This window comes from Grammomys surdaster, unplaced genomic scaffold (assembly GCF_004785775.1).
Source record: "Grammomys surdaster isolate TR1022 unplaced genomic scaffold, NIH_TR_1.0 99, whole genome shotgun sequence".
Taxonomy (NCBI): domain Eukaryota; kingdom Metazoa; phylum Chordata; class Mammalia; order Rodentia; family Muridae; genus Grammomys; species Grammomys surdaster.
In genome coordinates, this window is record NW_021604578.1 from 2,018,646 (window position 1) to 2,046,129 (window position 27,484).

The following is a 27,484-nucleotide window of genomic DNA, read 5'->3' on the forward strand; positions in this document are numbered from 1 at the left end:
GGGATTGAACATAAGACGCCTTCTCTAACTAAACAGAGAAGGGGGAGATGCCAGAAGCCAGGACCCTCGCCCTTACCCTTACCCCCTACCTTTCCCCACCTGCACAATGTCCTCTGAAGCTTGGCAACTGCAAGATCCTGCTTAGCAACTGCATATAGACTCAAAGCAGAGTACCATGTCTTCTTAAGAATAGCAGGGAGACCATAACTCAAGCAGTGTACCATATCTTCTGAAGAACTGCAGGTAGATCATAATTCAAGGCAGTGTACCATATAGACCATGACATGTTTCAAGGCACAGGCCAAGAAGATTTTGTACTTTTCCACCACCTGGACCCTCTTACCCCCTCCCCTTGTAAAACATGCTATAAAAAAGCATTTCATGTTCAAAAAAAAAAGAAATTAATAAAAAAAAAATACAATAAAAAAAAAAAAAGAAAACCTATATTTGAATTTTTGTCAATCTTGTATTAATATGGTTCTCTAGGCAGAACTTACATCACTGATAAATTAAACAATTTATTTTTAACAATCCATGGGTCTGAGTACAGAAAATATATGACAGTACAGTAGTTGAGAGCCAGAAAAAAAGTGTTGGTATCAGCAAAAGACAGTGGTATATTCTCTAATTACACCCTAGTGGTCCTCCAGCTCAGTAGTTCTTAACCTGTGGGGTCAAGGCTCGTTTGAGGTTGAAAGACCCTTTCACAGGGCTCACATATCGGATAGCCTGTATAGCAAACATTTACATTATGATTTGTGACAGTAGCAAAATTACAGTTATGAAACAGTAACAAGATAATTTTATGCTTGGGGTAACCACACTATGGAACTGCATAAATAGGTTGCAGCATTAGGAAGATTGAGAACCACTGATCTAGCAAGTCAAAGTGTTCTTGAAGAGACTTCATGGACAAATTCCTCAGTACCACTACCCAGAAAGCCTTTTCCATACCAATACCAGTAAGAAAACTCTCTTTCAAGAATGTTATATCTTTTTAAATTACTTACTGATTACTCCTTAGATTATAATTATTTATGCATATTTCAGCCTAAAGTATATATTAAATGAGTGAAAATCCATTAATATACTTGAGTGCAGTTCACATATCAAAATTGGAATGCATCTAGCTTTCTTCTGTACCCAAAAGAAAATTAAAAGGTTGAGCAAATTGCTTGAAAGGCATAATAAAATCGTAAAGCACAGAAAACATTAGTATCTAAGCAACCCACAGAAAGTGATTTTTTTTTTAGTCTGATGAGCTCAAGTGAAAAAAAAGGAGAAAGAAAAGAAAAAAGACAAAAGAGATATATGTTTTAAGAGAAAAATTACTGGCAATTATAGCTCACTTTAAGACAAACGAAATTAAATCTTAGATCACCATGTCTGTTACTTGAACCTTTATTGGGGTGCTTGGAAGAAGTACAAGTTTCTCTATTTTAGAAATTTTTTAACTTGTAAAAGAAGATTAGAGGAAGATAAATATCTTTACCAGAGTTAGAATGGCAAACAAACTATGAGCCTAGTGGTTCATACCCCAAACTAGGATACCTGCTAAAGGAGTAACACTGGCCTTAAGTTCATTATGGGGAAGATTCTGATAAAGGTCTTCATAAAAAGAGAACAACTGGCATTTGTCTCAAATAAGTACTTCCCAGGACAGACTCAGTCAAGACAGTGGTATGAGTATACTCATTCTACCATTCTACGTCCCCATCACCTTTCCTACCCTTCACAATCTAAATGTAGTAAAAGACTGTTATTCTAATATTATTATTGAACAATTCTTCATGGGATTTGCCTACCGAGTTGTAAGCAATTCAAATACAGTGCATCTTAAGTTAATCTGATAGAAGCGTTCCATTTATTTTCTTCTGGAACACTGATGCAACTGGCAAGAAATAAATAAGGGAGGTATCTAAAACTGAAGGCAGGCCCACAATACAATAATAAGAATATAGAAATTCTTAAAAAGTAGAAAATGATTAAAATGTATTCCAAAATTTTAATGACAAGACAGTAAAGATAGCTTTTAATGCAACTATGAAAGGCAAGCATTGCTCCCCTCTTACCATGTTGTATACTTCTTCTTGGGTGTCTTGGTTAGGATTTATTCCTGTGAACAGACTTCATGACCAAGGAAATTCTTATAAGGACAATATTTAACAGGGCTGGCTTACAGGTTCAGAAGTTCTGTTAGTTATCATCATGGCAGTTTCCAGGAATGCATGGTGCAGGAAGAGCTAACAGTTCAACATCTTCACTTGAACTGGCACTAGAAGACTGGCTTCCAGGCAGCTAGGATGAGGATCTTAAAGTCACACCTGTAATTACACACTTCCTCCAACAAGGTCACACCTACTCCAACAAGGCCACACCTTCAAATAGTGTCACTCCATAGGCCAAGCATATTTAAACCACCACACTGAGCTCTAGGTTTCTCATAACTGCTACCATATGGTTGAGTCTCTTCATGCATTGCCCTCCCACTCATTCTATCTTAGTATGTCTATTTGAAGACTTTTGTAACAAAAAGTTATTAATCTTCAAGACAATGGGATGATAAACTCATTCGAAATTAAGTGTGAAAAAAAAAGGTGTATTAGATGAACTTTTCCAAGAAAGATAATTTTCATCAGAGTTTTGATTGAGCCTTAAATCTCCTAAAGGTATGTACATCTTAATGTGAATGGCTTGTTAATTATAAAAAATACATGCTGGTACCTATAAAATTATTGAACTTTCTATATATATTGTATAACTGTCTTTTAGTAGTTCACAACCCAACAGTCTCTACTATGGTATTCTTGTGTAAAAATAGCTTGGTTAGATCATAATTCCAAATGACATGTATTTTTAATCGCCAAATATTTTATTTAAAAAAATAGGCACAAGGAAAATGCCTAAATTGTGAGATTATAATGATAAATTACATGTTCCTCATTGAAATTCCTTCTACAATGAAACTATCTAATTTAGGCTAATTAGCTAATACCACACCTCATAATGATTATCTCCATTGCAGGACCAAAATCACTGTTACATATATCTTAGTAAATTTTTTACAACATACCAACAAGTTATTTTCAGCTAAAAATCTTTGCAATAATGTTTTTAAAAGTATTTCATTGTATTTTTATAGGTAACTGTAGTTATTTTATTGAAGTACTTAACAACTAGATTTAATTTCTAAAATATCTTAATGGAAGGCTACATGTGTTAAGCTATACATAATACATTTTGGTCCTATCATACTCCCCTTTTTTAGGAATTTAAGATTTTAGTGTCTTGTGTCAATTCTTTGTACCCTGGTAAGACTACTGCCATTATGGAAATTAATGCTGCCATTATTTCTTTGATGTGAATTATTATGTGAATTTTCAAAACCTTGCTGAACTGCTTCAATTATTCAACTACATTTTTTTGGATATAGTTGAGCTCCTATGAAAGAAGGAGTAAAGGAGATGTAGAAGTGACAGAAAAAGGAGGATGAATTGGGTAGATTGCCTATTTCAAACTTTCTTTCCCATTCTTTCCCAGTGGTAGAAAGGATCCCTTTAAATACTATAGATAACTTATCAAAGCAAAATAATGGACAACCTACAGTTCACATTCTCCTCAAATAAAGATCTTGACCCTTGAACAGCTAGTGTCAGCTCCCTTACCTGAAACCAGGCTGGCAATGGTCTCTAGAGCTTAATCTAAATTGGATGTACCCTTGCCTTCCTCTCTCTTCCCATTTACCCTATTCCACTAGTAAATTCACTGGCATACCCTTTTATGGCAGTATTGGTACAAGAATCATCATATCAGGGGTGCCTATTCTGGTGATATGATATCCAGAAAACTGTCTGTAATGGACAAACAAGTTGTTTTCATGACTAATAGTAATAATCTTGTTAATTGTTTTTTAAAAACTAGATCAGCTCCAAGTGTGGTGTGTGTGTGTGTGTGTGTGTGTGTGTGTGTGTGTGATCAAGATATCCAAGTGACTCCTTGTCTTTAAACTAATATAATTGTCCTTATACTTAATTTACATATTAGCTAGTTAATCATACTATAGCTAACATCGAGTTAATCATACTATAGCTAACATCGCTATGTAGAAAACAAGACCAAAGAAAAGTCTTTATGTAGTTAAAAACATGTAGCAAGCTTTTATTTAATAAATGAGCAAAAGGCACATGAATCAGTATCCTCAGTTCTGTTCCAACTGTTGACTTCATTTGCTTTTGACCCTATTACTTAATCAAATTTGCCCAGTATTTTGTAAGATGAACTCTGGCCTTTGTTTCAAAAGATAAACACATTTCAAATAATGACAAACTGATTAAGTCACTATGCTAGCAAGTGTCACATTAAGCTTTAAGATGAATCATGATTTGTAGATAATTAAATAAATTTGAAGATTCAATTACCCTGAAGAACTGAAAGAAAATTCTATCTGATTCATCACAATTGGTTCAGATGAAAGAGGTTTAGACATGAATTGGCCAGTTCCTTTGACTTTGGATCTGGGAGCAGGAGTTTCCTTCCATAATGTCTTTATTTGAATTATTCCTACAGAATTTAGAAGGAAAAGCCTTGATAACTCTATTTCCCTGCATTTCCTTGTCTTTCAAAGATGTCCACTTACAATGCATATTCCAATCGATGTTAAATGTGATGGTTTTCCTTCGCATGGAATGATATTCACCTGAGTTTGATACTGTATATGGGGCAGGGTAAATATCCTTGTTGTCAAGTCACTCAGAAGATCACTCTTAAAATACTTGTAAGTCCCACCATGTAAGCTGCCACTTTCACAGGATGAAAAGAAAATTGTCAAGGCAGAAGCTAAGCTCCTTCTCCTGCCTTAGCTGCTGTGTCATGGAAGTTTACATAAATAATTGCGCACTTACTTAGTCTGAGCCATTGTGTTAAACTGTGTCTGAAATCCCTTACTTAACTTGCATAAGACTAGAGATATATTGTTGCTACTTCATGAACTGGTAGATAGAATCTCACTTTCCCCCAGGTTTCATAAGAGATCAGTAATGGTGGAATTTCAGTTCCACCGTGTGTTCATAACTTATGCCCTCCTATGCGTTGATACTCTGATGTGAGAAGAGAAGTGTAGTGTTGCAATGGAAGAGACTTATTGATTCATATTAGGCGAGATACATGTCTTACCTTATTGCAGAAATTCCGGTGAGCAACAGGACATTTGCAATGTACACATAAGTTTGACAAGTTAAGATAATCTCTATTCCTACTACCACATCAAGTGCAATACAAAACACCGGAGGTCAGTTTGGGCTTTGTGAGACTTGTAACAGATTGCATGACTATAGAGGCAACTATTTCCTTGTTTTCCTTTCTGATGTTTTTGTTTCTGTTTGTGTTTTCATCACGTGTATCTTAATGAAAAGGGCTACTAAAAAGATGATTGATGGGTAAAAAGCAATACATAGAAAGCCAAAACAGAGCCCTGGAGGAAGGTAATAAAATTTTAAAAATCATTATTTTACACTCAATGGAAGATGGACTGGTTTTTGGCATATTGAAGTGACCAAACTTAAGGACAAATGCAAGAATGAAAAGAGAAGATATAGAATAGAAGTTCTAGAGTACTACAGACTAAATACCAGAGACTAGCTTGTTATTAGAAAAGCCTAATTTACACATGGGCCAGGTACCTCCTGCAGCAAGCAACCTGACACTATGAGGATGTCGTCTATGTCTACAAGTAGACACAGAATGTGTCTGTTCCAAGAATGAGTTTAGGTGTTTTGAGACCATGTCTGTATTATCAGAGAGACACAGAAGATCGTGCCTGAACTCGCTTTAGTAGGTTGCTTCTTTCACTCTAAGACAAAGTTGGACTAGCAATTATAGCAGGATGCCAACAGAACTGTTGATAAAGAAGGGAATTTATCTCAGAAGAGATACATTACAGAATTCAGAACTGAGCTGAATGTAAATATGATTTTACCCTTGATACAAATGTCTTTATTCTGCTATCATTGATACATCACAAAATTTCGTTGTTATACCACTTGAATAGTGCTGTATTTTCCACCAGAATGATGCAGGACACAGTCCGTAAGAGAGAAAAATATCCTCAAGAAGGCAAAGTGAAGCTTTACTTGAGGAGCCTGAAGATCTGGATTTAAGTCTGAGTCCTAAGCTCATATTCTGCCATGCCAGGCTCAGATGACTGCAACGGTGCTGTTAGTGCCAAGAAAAAGATAATAGCAGACCCAACCTGCATGCAACCTTTGCTTCTGCAAGGAATGCCAAATGAAAACTTGCAAAGCTTCAAGTATTTCCAAAACACACATAGAAGAGGGGATTTTTTGTCATATAACCCTAGGGGCAACATTTTTAAATTCATGTAATAGTTTTTGATGACATATTTAAAATGTTTTATAATCAGCTCCTATTCCAAGAAAGAAGTCACTTGCAGTTTTCATAAGGGGAAATCTCAATATATAATAAGTTTCTGGTTTTCATTATTTGGCTCATGAAATTGAGACATTTTTCTATGGAATCATATTTCAAAACAACTGCAATGTGCCAATAAGTTTGTTTAGCAAGAAACTCATTTATTATAGAGAAAATGAAGTTCAGTGGTAGTCCTGACCTGAACAACTTACTGTAGCTCCCAGCCTGCCTTAAGAGTATTCCATCTTTAATGCCCCCAGGCTAAAATAAATGGCAAAACTCCAAAGGTTGCTTTGAGCTAATACAATTATTGCAGCAGAGGAACCCATTGTGTCCTACAAACATGCAGCAGGCTGAAACACTGGAAAGATATTCAAAATAGAAAGTTAACGATCATTTCTGCATGTACATAGTAATGGCATTTAAACAAAAAGATTCAAAGAATAACCAGGTTATCCATATCTGTGAAATAAATGTCCATGGGGACTAGACAGCTCACATTTCAGTGTGTTATCTTCTTGCCATTCTCTACCTCTTTAAAATGCGTTCATGGTGTTAACATGGCACTCATACAAGGATGATATGCAAATTCATGAAGTGTTCCATGTTAAAAGAAACATTTAATCTTATATTAGGTTATATGAAATAACCATCGGGCTGGAGAGATGGCTCAGCGGTTAAGAGCACTGACTGCTCTTCCAGAGGTCCTGAGTTCAATTTCCAACAACCACACGGTGGCTCACAGCCATCTGTAATGGGATCTGATGCCCTCTTCTGGTGTGTCTGAAGACAGCTACAATGTACTCATATAAATAAAAATAAATAAATCTTAAAAAAAGAAATAACCATCAATTTCATGCAGTTGGTAAAATAAAATTCTAATTTGCTGAGCATACAATAAAGTTGTCTATCATAAATAAAAAACTGTCATATGTTTAAAAAGTCAAAAAAAAAATGTGTTCATGGCTCCCTCAACTAAAATGTTCCAGCCACAAGGGAGAATACCCTAGTGGACTCTGAGTGAACTATGTGTGGATCTCTCCTGTTTCCAGTGTGTAACAAAGCAGTTGACATTGCAGCCATGCTCTGATAAAGTGATCTCACAGACTCTACACCTCTTGCTTCATGGGTTTTTCTGCTTTTCAGGCATCCATTTCTCCCCTTTGCCTTCTCTGAATATAATCCCAACCATAAAGGACCCTCAAGCTTCTAACCTCAAGAGATTATGCATTTCTCTCACAATGATGTCTTTGATCTTATCAGCTGTAACCATGAATCAAATTTGACATGTCGTATCTTTTGGAGAGCTTTTCATGTCCTTCTCAATTAGATGATTATTTTTTTCTCTCTTCTTTAACCCCCTTTCTTTGTTGCCCTAATTATGCCACTTATTTCATTTGCCCCGACAAGAGTTACTGAACAACTTGACACAAGCATTTAAGTCAAGAGAAACTGCTGTCTGATGTGAGAACAAACACTATCCACTCATCCAAAACAACAAGCTGTATTGTTTTGTAACTCTTAAACAAAGATCCAAGATTTTAAACCAAAGAGTCTTTAAAAAACAGAAAAACAAACTTACAGAGTCCTAAAACAAATTCATTAAATGAGAATTAAATAGGAACTAAAGTTGCATCTTTACAGGTAAATATTTAAGTTTGAGTATCAGCTTCTCAGCTTCCAGATTCAAATTTTCTCACCTTCTGCTCATTCTGCACTAATAATAATTCTTCTCTTACTGAGAAGTCTAAAGCAAAATCCACAGAGAATATCCATGGAATGCTGCAACCAGAACTACAGGATTACCTACCTATGAGTACATCCCAGCCTTTACTCAAGTGTTTTTATATAAAGCAGCTCAGTGATGCTGTGATGTATCTTATGTCCTTATGCCAGGCCAGAGACATTGCCCCATTCATATTCCACACACCCTAAAAGAGCTGGACCTGATCAAGGAGACACAGGTGAGCCAGCCTCATGGGTGAGAGAGAGCAGAGAGCTGGCCAGCAACTCACATAGCGTGAGATGGTGAGGGTGCAGGATGAGGCCTTCCCTCTCCCCCCTCCCTTGCCTCCTGCAGTAGCCAGGAGAGCTGATGCTGGAGAGCAAAAGAGCTAGCCCTGCACTCTGGAGAGCTAGCCCTGCACCTTGCCTGAGCAATACAGTACGTCTTCCACTGATGGCAAAGGCACAGTGAGCCAGCCCTGAGGGTGTGAGAGAGGGGGAGTTGACCCAAAACCTCACATGCTGTGACACATGGAAGAATGGGCCCTGTACATTGACTGGGCAGCACAGTGGAGCTGGCTCTGGAAGCATGGATGTAGGTGAGCCAGTATGAGGAGTGAGAGAAAGGAGAACTTACCCTACCTCCAGCATTGGGCCAGCATTGGGTGTCCTAGCTAGAGGAGACCTGGAGAGCTCACCCTGGTGATGTGGATAAAAGATAGCTGGTGGGCTGACCACTTAGGCCTAGATCCAGGGCTGAGAATTGGCCACCCCAAAATCTGGACCCTCTGTGAATGATTGGGACAAATGAAAGGGACAGTCCTACTATTCCAAAGCTTGAGAATCTACATGACACAGAGCAGCAACAATAGGAGGAAGGATTTCCCATGAGGACCCAATATTGATGGTATCACAAAGCTAAAGATCTTGAGCTAGACCAATAACTCATTGTAGTAAACATTTGCAAGTGAAGATATGTGGACAAAGAGATATAGTGTGGGACACACTGTGACACACTGCAGATTCCACAATGAGATACTTGCCATGCTTTAATTGTTGTTGTTGTTGCTGTTGTTGTCATTATTGGGGGAGGTTGCAAGGGCAAAGGGCAGATACGAGGCGATAGATGAGTGGAGTGGGTTGCATGATATAAAACTTACAAAGAATCAATACAAATTGTCTTGGTTGGTTGGTTGGCTGGTTGGTTGATTTTTTGTAACATTTATTATTGGGCTTGGACACATTTATTTCCCACTCTGAGTAGCCTCCAGGGATGGTGTCTCCTTCAGGCTACTCGCCAAGATGTGGACAGCTTACAGAGGGGAAAGTGAGCTGCTAACCACCAAAAAAGTAAACAACCCAATCAAAAAAAATGAGGCATAAAACTAAACCAAGAATTCACAACAGAGGAATCTCGAATGGCTGAGAGGCACCTAAAGAAATATTCAAAGTCCTTAGTGATCAGAGAAATGCAAATCAAAATTACCCTGAGATTCCACTCACACCAGTCAGAATGGCTAAGATCAAAACCTCAGGTGATAACACATGTTGGCAAGGATGTGAAGAAAGAGGAATATTCCTCCATTTCTTGTGGGATTACAAGATTGTACAACCACTCTGAAAATCAATCTGGAGGTTCCTCAAAAAATTATAAATAGATCTACCTGAAGACCCAGCAATACCACTCTTGGGAATATACCCAAAAAATGCCCCACCATGCCACTGGGGCAGATGTTCCACTATGTTCATAGTGGCCTTATTTGTGATAGCCAGAATCTGGAAACATCCCAGATGTCCCACAACAGAAGAATAGATACAGAAAATGTAGTTCATTTACACAATGGAATACTACTCAGCTATTAAGAATGAGGACATCCTAAGTTTTGCAGGCAAATGAATGGAACTAGAAAATATTCTGAGTGAGGCAACTCAGACCCAAAAGGACATGCATGGTATATACTCACTAATAAGTGGATATTAGCCAATGGAAAAGTACAGACTACCCAAGATACAGTCCACAGAACTCAAAAAGGTAAACAAGCTGAAGGGCCCAAGTGAGGACACCTCAGTCCCACTGAGGAGAAAGAACAAAGCAATAACAAGCAGAGAGGGATCAAGAAACCTGAGAGGGAAAGTGAATGGTTTAGGGGAAAGGGGAACCTGATCTGGTATTGGGTGAGGGAAAAGGACTGAAGCTCTGAGGGCCAACCGAAAGAATGAAGGCAGGCAACCTAGGGAGGTAGGAGGTTGGGGAGACCCTCCAGAATGCACTAGACACCTGGGAGGTGAGAGACTCTCAGGACTCAAAGGGAGAGACCTTACATGAAATACCTGACAGTAGAGAGAAGGAACTTATAGAGCCCACCTCCAGCAAGAAGACAGGGCATCAAGTGAGGGAGGGAGTTGCATCCCACTGTCCAAACTCTGACCCATAATTGTTCCTGTTTGAAAGAACTACAGGGATCGAAATGGAAAGGAGCCTGAGGAAAAGATAGTCCAGCGACAGGCCCAAAGTGGGATCTAGCTCAAGGGAAGGTCCCAAGGCCTGCCACTATTGCTGAGGCTGTGGAGAGTTCAGAAAAAGGGATCTATCATGACTGCCCTCCAAAAGACCCAACAAGCAGCTGAAAGAGTCAGATGCAGATATTTGCACCCAACCAATGGACAGAAGCTGCTGACCCCTGTTGCTGAATTAGGGAAAGGCTGAAAGAAGCTGAGGAGGAGGGCAACCCTGTGGGAGGACCCCGAGATCTCTCAAACACTGGGCCACCAAAAAAAGGCAGCATATACCAGCTGATATAAGGCCCCCAACAAATACAGAGCAGAGAACTACCAGGTCTATGTTCAGAGATGATGCACCTAACTCTCAAGGAACTGGGGGCCATAGGGAGTTTAGAGGTCAATTGGGGCTTGGATAGAGGGTAGGGACAGCCTCATGGAGACAGGGGGTGGGTTGGAGGTATGGGATGTGGAACAGTCAGAAGGTGGACGGCGGTCGGGGGGATAAAATCCAGGGTGTAACTAATTAAATAAATAAATAAAATTTTAAAACTCACCGTTCCTCAAGTTTTCTCTTACATGCCTTTACACAGATACAATTACATGAGAAAAATGTAGTTTTAATTTTCTGTGCAAATAAAAAATGGAAAGTATTGATATGAAGGCATTTGAAATTGCTCCCCCAAAGATTTCCTCAGTCACTGAATACAATCCAAGTGTAATTTACTCTAGAATATGCTAAGGAAATGTTATTAGCCACATACATATTATACCTTAGCATGTCTTCAATCATGTTCCTACTTTATTTTATATGATTAGGATAAAACTTATTATAATCTCATCCAAGAGTTGAAGAAAAACACATGAATTTTTCATACATATTCTGAGTCAGATTTTAATGCATATTAATGCGAGTGTACTTTTCCTGGCATTGAGGCATACTTATACCCTTGATTTGCAATGTCTTTGAGCTAGCAGCCAGGTCAGCTGAGGTTTTCATTATCTATTTTTTTTTAAAAAAGTGATTTAGAAAAACATATTCAACTAATTTCATTATCAAGATGAAATGAGAAGTTATTCTTTTATGTTTAATGATTGAAAGTTTTTTATTATTTATATAATAAATTTGAGTCACTTTCACACATCTTCCTTCCCCGCTCTCATACCCTCAAATTTTTTTTGCTGTAAATTTTCTTCTCAATAAGTCCTTCTCCTACTGCCAGCAGAGTGATCAGCTCTGAACAGTCAATCACCCCCACCAAGGCTCAAGAAGCATCATGGAAATGAAGGCAAAAAGTTGTAAGAACTGGAAAGATGTGCAAAATGATACCCTCAGCCGGTAACATAGTCAATGCTTGCATACGCTTACTGCTGTGCTTACCTGCTCAAGACTTGTCTGAGAGCATCCTTAAAGAAGAATTCCTGGGCCATTGAGATAGCTCAGAGGGTAAAATACCTTGCTGCACAAGCCTAAGCTGCTGAGTTGTATCCCTGGAACTCATATAAAGGTAGAAGAAGAGAGCCAAAGACAGTAAACTCCACAAAGTTCCACACACATGCTGAGGCATGCCCTTCACACACACACACACACACACACACACACACGCATGCATGTGTGCACACACAGTAAAGAGAATTTCAAAAGTATAATAGCACTTTATCTTTTATTAGACACGCTTTTCGGTATTATACATACAGTGAGAAATCAGAATTACCTTAACCTACTCCATATGAAGAAGAGAACAAAGAACATGCATGCTAATAAGAATACTTGGAGAGAAACTGTCTGCATAGACATACTGACTACTTTAGAAATTCAGAGATGTGGAGATGTACAGGTCTAGGGCTAGATACAGTTTATTTGAGGCTATTTTTAAGCCCTAAATATTCATTCCTTGCCAACCTCTGTGTCAGAGCTAACACCCTTTAACTAGCAGATAAAAAGCCTTTGGACTTCATTAATAAATTCAAGGTCCACCAGTCAAAAGGCTAAGAATGTTCTCAGCTAGTACCTAAGCCCTCAGCAGAGATCTCTCTGCTTATAACCTGCCTTCTGGAGGTGTTTACCAAGGTGCTTGAAAAGTGTCTTCATTTAATACTTTCTTTTTTTCCATTAACATACAAACTGTATGAAACATGGAATGTGGAGAAGTCTGTCTGTGCTCCTGGGCCACAATAACTTGTATTTGGGGCCAGAATACACTGCCTCAAATCCCTTTGGGGATGAGAGTGGTGTTTTTACATTGACACGGGTTAGCAAAGATTCAGTAGGCAAGCAACTAAATTAGACAGGCAAGGTGCTGACTGTACTGAATGGAGGGTAAGGGTGAAGTGAGAGTGAGACAGAGACACAGAAGCAAATGGATTAATAACTAGCTAGGAGGAACTGACCGAGGCACCAGGATAGAGTTACAAGGTCAGAAGAGTCGAGCGTCCTAGAGTAGAAGAGAGGACAGTATAATCTCGGGAAATTTTATCTTGATGAATATATACTTCTCTGCATTAATTTGTATATATAACAGACATTTAATAAGTATGATAAATAAGTATGAGAAATAGCAGAAATCCTCTATCCCATTTAAGTGACATTCACTAATGGTGACAAGGCACACAGGCAGATGTCATGCTTTTAATAATAGCTCCTTATGCTTCTTCCTGAACATCTCCTTAGAAGAGCTTGTTTCTTGCATGGAGGAAAACACAAAATGAGTGAAATGTATCACAAAGAGATCTGGGAGCGGAAGATAGCCCTGATGGTGAGTGAGTGGGTTAATTTATTTGAACAATGAAGCAACAACTTTGAGATACATTGTGCATATTTATTCAAAAAGTTTCCAGTTGGATTGAAGCCTGTCAGGAAGTAAATTGCTAAGCAATGCATTGGGCACTGGCTTGTCCTTTTGCCTAATGTCACACTCATTTTACATCTCTTGGAGCTCCAAGGGGAATCTCCCAAAGAAACAGGATTCCTTGAGTTATTATTTGATTTGAGACAATTTTAAATAGAGATTACACATTAAAATGGAGTAAACAAAAATAATTTATTAGTTAGTCTTACTAATTATGATGTTTAACATAATTGCTATTTATAAGTAGTGATTCATTTGATCGTTACCCCTTCAAACCAGTTGCCTTTCTCTAAAGTTTTTCCTGCATGTCCTCCAAAAATAAAAAGACATTCTTGATGATATTTTTAGGATGTCAGGCTGAGTTGAGGGGTTCCATCTTTATTCAAAATATCAATATCAGTTGTGGTTTCTAACATTCTAGAGTTGTTTTACAAAAAGACATAAATGTTCATACAGGATTTACAAAGTTAAAGAAAACTTCAAAATTTGATAAGTAGTAAATTATATTCTAATGAAAATGACTGTTTTGCATTTTTTGTTAAGGATGAGTCAATTATTTCTCATGATTCTTAAAAACATTTTTAGGCACACATGTAAAAATTTTAAAATTATAATAGTGAAACCAGAAATAAAATTTGATGATCTTTTTAAAAATCTACTCAATAACCATTTTATTTGTTTATGAAATTGGATATTATGGAAAATGTCAACTTTACTTTTACCAAAGGTTTTATCTATTTATATCTATTTGTATGAAAAGTGATTGACCATATCACAACTAAGACTTTGATTACTTTAATTTATAAAGTTATTTGTCCACACAGGATAGGATTGATTATCTTGTAGGCATTGATGGTATAAATTTAAACATCTTCATCTCAATTGTTTTTTCAAACTTTACAATAGTCTATAATTTTATCTTGATTGAGTTCATTAGAATTTCCATTGCCATGTATAAATTATTTAATATAACACAACTCTAGGGCATATTAAATCATATTCTTTTTCAATGTTCATTTGCTACCAAGAAATTCTAGAAGCATCCTTGTGGGTGCACAAAATGTTAAAGTATATGAGAATTAATGGACAACTGTGATCTTTTTATATATTACAATGTTGGCCTTTTAATACATTATAGTACCACCAAGAATAAATCATATTTATTTTTCATGCATCCAAATATTGAACTCTTTCCATAAATTAGGGGCCAAGATGTGAGAAACCAGAACATTTCTGAGATTTTGAGAAAAAAAATGTATATTTTAAATCTATTAATTTACTGATGAGTACACTCACAGACATTAATAGATATTGTTTTGTAATCAAATTAGGTACTTTTTCTGCATATATTTTCATTTGTCAGATGTAGTTTATGATTTATTCTTAATGCACTTTAAAAAACCCAATAAAGATAATTTGTTCTCTCATACAATCAACTTAAAAATCACTATAATCAAATATGATGTAAGATGTACATTTTGAAATTGAAAACATAGTATAGAAGGCAAAATAAAGATCCCAACTAAGTTTGTGCAAGAAAAAAAAATGGGAAAGAGATGAGAATGACCTTTTGACCTTTCCAAACAACGATTTCTTTTCAATATCATTTTACACAGGGAGTATCATTTTCAGGCAGATATTTTTGCACAGGCAAGATTGACTAAGAACATTTGACTTCTGTTTCTCATAAAACATCCTTCTCAAATAAGTATTTGACAAATGGAATATGTTGGTGAAACAAAGAGTGGACAAGTCACTTACCCCTTTGGAAATAAGGACTGGGCATTATCTAATGAATAATCTGATATGCAATATAAACATACATTTTTATTGTATGTTATAAGCTTGCATTATTATTTCAATGACTAAAGTTGAGTGTACATTTCTTTCATTTTTTGATATTAAAATATACCTGTATCATTTCCCCTTTTGATTTCTTCCCTTCAAATTCTCCAGAGACCTACTCATCTTTGCTTTCTCTCAAATTCATGGCCTCTTTTACTCAACGAAATGCTTGAAAGTACACTTCATTCCAGGAAACTATCAAGGCTCTGTGGCTGTTAGGAGCAGCTAAGCAGCCAACATGTCAGCATTGCTAAAATGAACACTATGGTTAATGTATGTATAAATATATAATTCGATAAGTCGTGTGTGTGTGTGTGTGTGTGTGTGTGTGTGCGCGCGCGCACACGTGAGCGTGCACTCGTGTCCCAGTGAAAGATATTGATTGAAGCAAGATAATGAAATTTAGGGAAAGGTCAACAAGAAGTAGAGGGGAATTCCAAGCAGATATATTTGTTAATAAACTAATATCCTGTCAAGCTGAAAAAGTAGTCCCATTCATTCTATTCTAACAATTTAATGTTTATACATTTTTATAGGTTGGCATTTTATAGTTTTGATTCTTATTAAAATATAGTTGTGCACTATATTTTGATTATATTCTTTCACCTCCCACAACTCCAGATCTTTCCTACCCATGTAACTTCATGAGTTCTTCTTTATCAAACATAAAAAATCAAACAGACCAATTAAAAGTAATCCACTGCCTCTGATGGTTCAATATTCTTCCTCTACTACATTGGTCTCTAATCCATGAGGAGAGGAGTTTGATAAACATATACTATTTCGAGCTGAGTGCTCCAAAGCCTCTACTCTCTATACACCATCCAGTTGTGGGTCTCTGTGTCAAGTACCATCTCCTGAAACAAGCTGAGTGATGGCTTGATCTATGAATACAACATGCTATTAGACATCATTTTATTCCTGTGTTCCTTTAGCAAAATAAGAGTTGTAGTTTTTCCCCTAAAGTCCATGACCTACATAGTCATGGGTCTCAGCCACTTTAGTAATGTCAGGGATGGTGAGTTCCACCTTATGGAGTGGGCCTTAAATCCAATCAAAAGTGGGTGATTACTCCCATATTTGTGCTACTGTTGGACCAGTGTATCTTGGAGGACAGTTGTCATTGTGGGTCAATGAGTTTGCTGATAGTTGATGCTGAAGATTCTTTACACCTCCAGGCGAATGCAAACTATCTTCCAGCACCACGAACACTATTCAGGACAAATGAAGCTGTCTATTGGGGCACTAGTTCAATTTCTCCATATTCAATGACATAAGAAAGTTGTGTCTGCAATAATAGGGCTTTGCCATCAGGTTATGGAAAGTTAACAATAGCTTTAGCATTAGCCTATGATATTTTCTGCGAGAGTCTCTTTGGTGAAAAAAAATCAGCAAGATATAATCTATTCCTGATACTGGAGGTTTTACTTTGTAGCATAAGGTGTTATCACCTTCATAATATGGTGGTTCCAATCAATCTTTCACATATATATTGAGGCTTCTATGCAGTATTTCCATATGAATTTTCAAAACCCCTTTAGTGTTAGTTTTGTATATTTTTATAGGTTTACTTATTTTAATTTACCATTGTTGATAAAATAAATCACATCAAGTCTTAAACAGTTATTGCTCAATTGCATATATTAAATAACTAATCACTTCTTTGCTGATCTGAAAAGGTTCCTTCATCACATGATGAATCCCAAAGTACAGATAAGTAATTATACACTTGGTTTTATTTATTTCTATTATTTTCATGCTAGAACACACTCCTTCAGTAGCTATAACCTTATAATGTAATTTAATTCCCAGTAGGAAAATATCCACCAAACTCATGAATGTTAAATACTGTTTTTCTTTTAAATAAACTTAATTATCAGACTTTCAGATTCTATAAACTATTTTTCTAGGATTGATACTGTAATTTTACACAAAACTTAAACACTAGCCTGAAATCAAATGTCACGATGATGGTGATGATGATGAAGGAGATAACAACGACAATGATGATATCATGTGTTCCTATATTTGGAGGACTTAGATTCATATGCTCACTTATATTTCTTGTTTCCAAATTAGTTGGTACCTGTGAAAAACACATGGACCTTTCTACCTGTACACTATATGTGCACACACTGGAATGTATATATGCATGCAAATAATTGATAAAATAGCAGCACTTGTGAAAAATTGGAAATGAATAGCACTCTTGCCTCACCCTCCGAGGAAGGCATTTAAAACCTGTACTTTTTATGCATATGGCTGCTTTTATTGCTTTAGAATTATTCTGAATCCTCTCCTAAATCTGAACTTCTTCTCTTTTCCCAGCACTTCATTATTTTGCTTTCTTCTCCTCCTCTTTTTCTATGACAGGTGATCTCTCTTATTTGTACTCCATTATTTCTATCATTCAAGCTTTGAATAGAACTTCCATGTCTATCAGCTTTCCTAGGTTAGGTGTCCACAGATAACTGTATGTTTTCTTCTTCACTGTGAGGTAATCATACTTACATACTTCATCCTGAGGATGGGCTCAGGATGGGCTTTTTGAGGAAGGGCTGAGCAGTAATTTGTGGAACACATGGTTCATCTTTGTCCTTCATTTTCTGCTTTGCTCATGAGTAGTCTTCAACTATGTCACTTGTACTAAGTAGTGTGTTCACCAGGGTCATTTGATTACAGTGATCATGTATTTATATAGCACTGTGTATGCCTGTAGTTCTGAAATGGTACCTTTTAAGTATCATCATCCACATTAATCATATTAGTAATCTGTGTTAACTATTGTCCCTTGGCAGTTTTTTTTTTTATTCTTTGTGTTTGAGTATATGGTTGCTCATGTTGTCTGATGATGTTTTATTTTATAATTACATCTTTAGTTCTTGTTTGCCTGGTCATAACTGCAGCAGAAAGCCTATGTTAGGTGTCCCACAGGTAAGTGTATATTTTCTTCTTCACTGGGAGTAATCATACTTACATATTTTATCCTTTTTTTGAGGAAGGGCTGAGCACTAATTTATGGAACACATTTTATCAAAAACTTTCGCTTCAGAGAATTTTTTTTTCTTGTTTATGGTCTAAATTGAAAGAAGGATTTTCTCTCCCACTTATTGTTCTATAATTATTTAGAATTCATGTCAGCTCTGCTCTGATATTCTCTGCATTAAAGACTGTAATCCATGAGCTAAGGCTAGGTACTCACAGAAGAGTGGAGTTAGCCATGCAGTTGACTCAGTGATCTAAATGCAAACCTCAAAAGTGAAATCTCTCCAAAAAAAAACAGTTTTTACCCAGTTCTATTTTCAGATCTGTTCTTTCCTGCATTTCAAGCCTTCTCTCCATGTGTCAATTTTGTTCTCTTACATCATCAAGGCTGAACGCATTTTCCATTTGAGATTTTATATTTTTCTGTGTTTACATAGCTACTTTGTGTCATTGAAGTTTATGTCCAATGTATAATACAAAGTTTGTTTGCTAAAAATATAAAACATTTTTAACATTAAATTTTTTTATCAATTTTTTTCTTTTTTTTCAGTTTTTCTTTTTCTTTTTTTATTGGATATTTTATTTACATTTCATATGTTATCCCCTTACCCCATCCCCCCCCCACCCCGGAACCCCCCCACCCCTTACCCCTCCACCCTCTTCTTTGTGGATGTAACCCCCACCTACCCCCCCCCCCCACTCCCACTTCCCCACCCTCAAAATTCCCACCCCCTGGGGCGTCCAGCCTTCATGAGGTCAAGGATCTCATCTTCCACCTGTGCCTAGCAGGGCCCTCTACTCTTACATATTCAGCTGAAGCCCTGAATCCCTCCATAAGTGCTCCCAGGCTGGTGGTTAGGACCCTGGGAGCTGTGGTTGGTTGGTATTGTTGCTCTCCTCATGGTGCCACAAACCCTTTCAGCTCCTTCTGTCCTCACTCTAACTCCTCCATTGAGAACCTCATGATCAGTTCAATGGCTAGTTGTGAGCATCTGCCTCTGAATATGTCAGACTCTTGAAGGCCTCTGAGGAGGCATCCATATCAGGCCCTTATCGGCATGTACTTCCTGACTTCCACATCAGCATCTACCTTTGGTGACTGCATATGGGGTGGATACTCAGGTGGAAAGGTCTTCAAATGGCCCCTCCTTCAGTTTCTGTCCCTCACTTTGTCTCCATGTTTGCTCCCTTGAGTATTTTGTTGCTCCTTCTAAGAAGAACTGAATCACCCCCACTTGGTCTTCCTTTTTTATGAGCTTCAAGTGGCCTGTGAGTTGCATCTTGGGCATTTCAAGGTTCTGGGCTAATATCCAATAATCAGTGAGTGAATACCAAATGGGACCTCATAAAATTGCAAAGTTTCTGTAAGGCAAAGGACACTGTCAATAGGACAAAACGACAACCAACAAATTGGGAAAAGATCTTTACCAATCCTACATCTGATAGAGGGCTAATATCCAATATATACAAAGAACTCAAGAAAGTAGACACCAGACAACCAAATTACCCTATTAAAAAATGGGGTATAGAGCTTAACAAAGAATTTTCAATGGAAGAAACTCGAATGGCCGAGAAGCATCTAAAGAAATGTTCAATGTCCTTAGTCATCAGGGAAATGCAAATCAAAACAACTCTGAGATTCCATCTCACACCAGTCAGAATGGCTAAGATTAAGAACTCAGGTGATAGTAGATGCTGGCGAGGGTGTGGAGAAAGAGGAACACTCCTCCATTGTTGGTGGGACTGCAAGATGGTGCAACCACTTTGGAAATCAGTCTGGCGGTTCCTCAGAAAATTGGACATAGCATTACCTGAGGATCCAGCTATACCACTCCTAGGCATATACCCAGAAGATGCTCGAACATATAACAAAGACATATGCTCAACTATGTTCATAGCAGCCTTATTTATAATAGCCAGGAGCTGGAAAGAACCCAGATGTCCTTCAACTGAGGAATGGATTCAAAAAATGTGGTATATTTACACAATGGAGTATTACTCGGCTATTAAAAACAATGAATTTGAGAGGTTCCTAGGTAAATGGATGGAACTAGAAATTATCATCCTGAGTGAAGTAAGCCAATCACAAAAGAACATTAAATTTTTTTAGCCGGGCAGTGGTGGCGCACGCCTTTAGTCTCAGCAGTAGGGAGGCAGATTTCTGAGTTTGAGGCCAGCCTGGTCTACAGAGTGAGTTCCAGGACAGTCAGGGCTACACAGAGAAACCCTGTCTCGAAAAACATAAATAAATGAATAAATAAATAAACAAACAAACAAACATACATTTTTACTTAGTTGATTTAAATTTACCACATAGATACTTTCTGTTTTCCTCAATATAATCAAACCAATTAAGTGTATCAGTCATGATTCATTGAAAATCTGAAAGCTACTTCTCTATCAGCCATTATCAAAATGTTATCATGGAACCTCAAGGTAACTAAAGATTCTGTGATTGTGTATGTAAGAGCAAAAACATTGATTCTCTAAAATGATACATTCAGAAGATTTGCACAGCTTAGTGAAGGAACATTTTTCAAATAACCAACAGATGATCTTATGAGATTATATGCAAGCAAGACATAGAAAATGACAATGCAAGTTGATGTGCCAGTTGGGATGTAGAAAATTTCAAAAGGTCTAACCCCTGGATGAAGACTTACAGACAATTAAAAGCTGCTGAGAGGAGAATCAGGGTTCTCTAAGGTTGAACTGCCTGATAGCATAAAACATCCAAAGTGGTCAGCCCAAAACTCAGCACATGAGCAACAGTAAGTGAACTAACTCAACAGGTTGTATATGTAAGTGTGTATGCACACACACATGCACATCCTCCCATTCAAAGAACTTCCCCACCATTCCCCCAATATAAAGAACTATATGCCATTCACCTAGCTCTAAAAGAAGTTAAGGGCCCCCTTAACCTCTTTTCAGACAGTGTATATGCTGTCAATTTGCTCCCCTGGCTGTCAAGATCATTTGTCAAACTACATGCCAACCCAGTTTCCTCTCTACTCATATAGGTCTCCACCCTCCTTCAGGAAAGGGCCTCCCTCATCTATATCCAGAATATATGATCTCCCAGTCCCCTGCCAAGTCCTATGTGTGAGGGAAATGAACTCGCTGACCAAACTGCCCCAACAGGGACATTCATAGCCTCCACTGAACAAGCAAACCAATTTCATTCATGCACACACACAATTCTAAAGGGGCTTCATGCTTGCTTCCCTCATATCCCCTTGCTCAACTCCAAAGGATAATAAAAACATGTGCCTCTTGCGCATCCCTCATTACCACCCCAGCTTCACAAACCATGGGCACCAATCCTAGAGGCCTCAAATCCAATGCCTTATGGCAAGTTGATGTCACCCATAATCCTCAATTCGGTAGACAAAAATATGTTTTTGTCATTGTAGATATATACTCACATTTTATATGGACTACAGCCCAGACAGGTGAAAACTCAAAAAGGTTAATTTGCCATATGCTCTCTACCTTTGCCATCATGGGCATTCCTCAACAGATAAAAACTGATAATAGCTCTGCCTTCACTAGCTCTTAATTGAAAACTTTCGGCACATGCTGGGAAATTGCCCATCATATAGGAATTCCCCACAACCCTCAGGGTCAAGGAATAATACAAAGAACACATCAGACCCTGAAGGCCCAATTCTTGAAACAAAAAACAACTACTTATCCCCCAATATACAATTAATGATGGCCCTGAGTACCCTAAACATATTTAACATCTACAAAAACTCCAAACACCCTCCTATTTCCCTCCATTTGCACACACCAAAATTTGCTCCCCTGCCCTAGTACAATGGCAAGATCCTTTGGATGGAATTTGGAAGGGACCAGACCCCTTCCTTATAACTGGGAGGTGTTTTGCTTGTGATTTTCCACAGGACCAGCCTAAGCTTATCTGAGTCCCTGCCAGAAATGTCTGACACCACCCCACCAACCAAGAAGATGGCCTGCCTCTCATTGACAGATCAAGAACCAAGGAGGGAGAAGAGAAGGCAGAGGAGACACCACACCCAGAGGAACAGCAGGATCTCCTAGAAGGACATCCAAGACCTGGTGACCGCTGCCCAGGCTATGTGCCCTCCACAAGGCCTCCTATCCTCTATTCTCTTGACTGTTTTTGCTAACTTCATGCTAACTCTGCTACTGCCCAGCCTCTCCCAACACCTACCACTGGAGATTCTATGCTAGGGAAACCTACAATGGACACAGTAAAGTTATAGGAACCCAGGACTGCCCACATGAAGGATGTCAAACCAGGATTGAGATTCCCCTACACACAGAATCTATCTCCACTGTCCCCAGCCCTTTTCTCTGCTTTACTTACTGAAACACAGGTGAATGTCTCCAGGAAATCTCCACATATGGAGGTTGCAGATATTGGAGCTGCATGATGGAATCCACCAGTCATGGTGGCACCATGCCCAACAATCTTAAAACTCATTTTTAGCTTTCCATCAGTGATCCATGGAATGAACGTTGACGAACTGAAGTCATGGGTAAACTTTACTTCAATGGCTATGCCAGATACCCTGTAGCTGACCTACACATCTCCCATAAACTTTTCACTGCCCCCAAATCAGCCTTTACCCATGCTAATATTACCCAACAGGAAAACCAGTCTCAGGAGAAACTACAAGCTACCCTTTCCTCGCTACAGTTCATCCAATATACAACGGACCTCCTTCCCGTAATGACCCACCCCAATTCCTCCCAATGCTTTCTCTGTGTCTCTCTCTCTCCCAAACATTATTAACAGCCATTACCATTAACTTTTCAATTTATGACTTCCATGGACCCCTGACCATGAGGAAAGCACAGGACATTCCTCTCTTTGACCTACCCCCACCTCTTTGCCTTGTAGGGCTCTCCTCAAAACCCCATCTTGCATGTGCCCATGACATCACCATTACCAAATCAGTATGTGTTAACACTCCTGCCCTCCTCTGGTGTAAAGGCACTATAAGTGCCTGTATCAACCATGATTTTCAGGGCTCCAGTGCCCAAGTGATTGTTATCCCCCAGGCTTACCTCTATGAACCTGAAGGACTTGCCTTGCAGATGGGAGGAAGCCGAAAGAAGAAAGAGATCTTCATCCCTCTGCTCATTGGACTAGGCCTTGCTGTTTCACTTGGTGCTACAGGAACTGCTGGGGAAGCCCTTGTCCAGACACAACACCTGGCCAGAGACTTCAAGGACAAGCTTGACCAGGCAATGTCCTCTACTATAGACAGCCTTGAATCTCTTCAATGCCAGATAACCTCTTTAGCAGGAGTTGCTCTCCAAAACCAGAGGGCCCTGGACTTGTTGCCTGCTGAACAGGTTGGGACTTGTGTTTTGCTGGGGGAGGAATGTTGCTTCTATGTCAATGAATCTGGGCTGGTAGAACAAGATGTACAAATGCTCAAAGAGCTCCAGGGGAACCTCCGGACACGCTGTACTCCCAACAACCCCTACCCCTTGGAACTCTAATGCCTTCCCCTCCTTGGCCCCATACTAACCATTGGAGCCTTGCTCTTCTTGGCACCCTGCCTCATTCAGGTTCTAAAGCAGTAGATGAGTAGCATTGCAAAAGTAACTACCAATTAGGTCTTGGTTCAGTATCAAACTGTTCCCAACATAGGAGAGAGTTATTCTGATGACATCTCTTTTTATAAAAGAAAAAGAGGGAGTTGTGGGGCGGTGGTCTGTTAGAGGCAATGGGATACACAGTTGAGTCTACTTCTAACCCCAAATACCCTAAAGGGATGGTAGGAGTTGACAGTACTCTTGGGCCTCCTGGTTCCTCCTGGTTCCTCCACAGAGATGTCTTTGGCCATCAGTCATGTAGGAACAGTGCCTCAGGCTCTCCCACATGTAGATGAGGTATCTTCAAGCTCTCAGACCAAGCCAATAGGGGTTATTGCTGCTAGACTCTGACCCATCCCAAAACTGGATATAAGAAACCTATTCGGGAGATGTAGAGTGTATGCAAGAATCATCCTGTTGTCAGAGAGTTTCTGTTGCAAGAACTGTAACATTTGGGAAGAGATTTGCTCAGGACCCTTCCCCTCCTTGCTGGCTAGCCCACTTCTCACCAGCTCAGCCCAGACTGGCTCAGAGCATAGCAACAGGTGCGGTACCTGAGAGTAAATGCGGGCAGAGGCAGAGGAGGTGATTCCCCATCCCTGCTTGCACTCGATCTCCTTGGCCAGAGACCCCGTACTGGCCGGGCTGGAGATCTTCATGGGAAGCCTTCCACAACTAGGACCTGTGTGTGTGTGTGTGTGTGTGTGTGTGTGTGTGTGTGTGTGCGCGCGCAATATATAATAATATTTAAAGAATTAGAGATCATTAATTTGAGGAGTGGGATAGAGTCATAAGGATACAAAAAGGGAAATTGATGTAAATATGGTGATTTTACAAGAAATGTTCAACAAATACATTTAAAAGACTATAGTAAGTATATGTCTTATTCAAAGAAATAGATCTATAGCTTCTACATTTTGACAATTGTGAAAAATTCTAAAATGAACTTAAAAATGTAGACATTTCATCTACTTACTGCTTTCAATTTCTTTGGAGAGACACTCACTGATCTCAAATACACAAGTTACATGAATTCTATTGTACTATCAGACAAAGACTATATCTAATAACAATAATGTTCTGCATATTTCAAAACAGCTATGCAACAAGATTTAAATTGTCTTCTCTACAAAGAAATGAGAATGTTTTTTGAAAGAGCAGTCATATAAATAAACCTGATTGGATCATTCCAAACTGTATACATGCATTGAGACATCATATAGTACTCCAAAAATGCATATAAGTTTATTCATGAAATACTCAATTTAAGTAAATTAAAGCATGAAAATACTAGTAGTGAATTTATAAACAGTATGAAATATTGCTTTATATGCCATAAGGTTTTATGCTGCAAGTTGCCATTTAAAAACCAGTATCTAGTATTTGCATGTGATGTAAAAGAGATAGCTGGAATTTCAAGAAATCAATAATAAAATAATCTTTCTAATAAAATATCTAATAAAATCTTATCTGTGTGAGACCGTTCATTTAGGTTATCACAAACAGTATGTTGAATCATAGTAAGTACAAATACAACCATACAAATTCAATTATTTCTGTTAAATCAAAACCAAAAAGGCTATATAAATAGTGCCACTGTTATCACTGCTGTTTTTACTTTGAAAGACTTATTTTTTCATGCAATATATTTTAACATGTAATAGATTATTATTTTAACCAAAATAGTAGATCTGAAATTCATCAAAATTAGTTTCTGTATAAGAAGAATAAGTGCTAAGATACATGATTCATACAAACATGATCTCCTTGAGATCTTGAATAGTTTGGTGGAGTCTAAATGTACCCTGAAACAAAGAAAAAATTAAGAGTTTCTCCTGTTACAAAGAAAGGAACTACTAAAAAATTATATGTAGGCTCTTAGGTGCAATACATTATTAAGTAAAAATCATAGTACTAGTTTGGGCTACCACACTTAAATTATTGATCACAAAGTCCCTCACCCAAACATAAACAATTGCCACAGATGCTTGTTGTCCACCAAAAGTAGATCATAAGACTCTAGATGGGTAAGATTCTGCACAGAGCCTTACCACTCGAAGACAGAAGTGCATTGCTTTTGATAGTGCATATTCCATAATGGGTAAGGAAGGCATTCTTTTCAGAACAACCTAAGATAGACTCAGTCTTGTTTATGAAATAGAAAAGGGGGAGAGGTGTAGAGCTTCTGGGACTGCTTGGCAGGAAACTCACATAGACCAAGGACAAGGAAGTGGGCTTCAGGCAGGAATCTGACATTAGGCTAGAACAAAGAAGTAATTTCAGGCAGAAATCTAAATCTTAGGCTAGAACAAGGAACTAGGCTTCAGACATGAAAATAACTTTGGGCTAGGACAGGGAAGTAGGCTCAGATATTTTGGTCATCCTGATAAGCCTTAGAAACAAGGATCACGTGAGTGTTCACGAAACTTTGATTATCGCCTTGCTTATTCTTTGACTATTTGCGTCTATTGTATTGCTGGTTCCTCAACCTACAACTGACCTTAAAACTTGCATGTAATTAAAATGGTATAAAAGCAAAAGGGGAAAGGGGGATGGGATAAGGAGTTTCTGGGGGGATGGGAGGGAATGACATCTGAAACTTAAATAAATAAAAAAAAGAAAAGAAAGAAAAAAAGACTCTATTGCTGGAAATGCTACATGGGTTGGTCACAAGCATAAAAAAGTCAAGCTGAAACTGAGCTGGAAGCTTCCTTCCTAGTGGGTAGCTTTATATTGATGAAAGTTACTATCCAAGTTTTAGGGTCAGAAATGTCATCAATAGTCTTAATACCAAAAACCCTACATACACTAATGAACTCACTCTAGGCATACTGACAAGTGCAATAGTAGAAAGTCTATTATATGAGTAATCATTGGCTTCCTGATTGGATTTGGTATCAAATCCAGAAGAGGTGATTCCAATATGGTTCTGTAAAGCTAGTCATGTATCTGAGACTGGGGAAGTCATAGGCTCTAGTATGATGATAATTCTGTCTGTTAAAAAGTAAACATGATAGATCTATCAAGTCACTGTCTAAATAATTGTGTTTATTAGATAGGCTAGTGATCTGTACACGTTGATCAGAGAAGCTTCTTTTGCAATGATCAGTAATGACTTCAGAGACTCATAACTGGTCAGGATACTGAAAATAACATGTTGAATGCTCAAACATAAAAAGAAAAATACCTACATCAATCAATACCAGGATCGGGAAATATCACCAAAGAAGGGGTGGGAATAATATATGAGATGGAGGAACGTGGGGAAAATGATGTGAAGTGCTTCCTTCTGGTCATGAGGTGTCTACTGTACTCATACTCTCAGAGCATTTGTGATTACTGTGTATCACCACAAAACTGGATCTATCAGCATTCTCTTTTAGATTGGGGAGCCTCATTTGGTCCCACCCTTTCCTGAGTATCTAACATTCAATTAATAATTAATAGAGTAAAAGAAAGACATAAGATTCTAATAAGGTGCCCATGCTCCCATATGCAAACTCTCATGCATGCTTCAACCCCAGTGAAATACATTGGGTCACAAAAATAAGACATGATGG

At 38.1% G+C, this 27,484-nt stretch overlaps 1 protein-coding gene across 1 annotated transcript; it reads left to right on the plus strand.

The window, feature by feature from the left end:
• The first annotated feature begins 13,304 nt into the window (after positions 1 to 13,304).
• On the plus strand, positions 13,305 to 23,828 carry LOC114634650 (ERV-BabFcenv provirus ancestral Env polyprotein-like). Its single transcript, XM_028783243.1, has 2 exons — positions 13,305 to 13,406; positions 22,238 to 23,828. The coding sequence occupies exon 2, from the start codon at positions 23,073 to 23,075 to the stop codon at positions 23,826 to 23,828; it is 756 nt and encodes a 251-aa protein (XP_028639076.1). The 5' UTR covers positions 13,305 to 13,406; positions 22,238 to 23,072.
• Positions 23,829 to 27,484: the final 3,656 nt, after the last annotated feature.

Coding starts and splice junctions, on each gene's coding strand:
- LOC114634650 (XM_028783243.1), top strand. CDS start 23,073: ATGCTTTCTCTGTGTCTCTCTCTCTCCCAAACATTATTAACAGCCATT.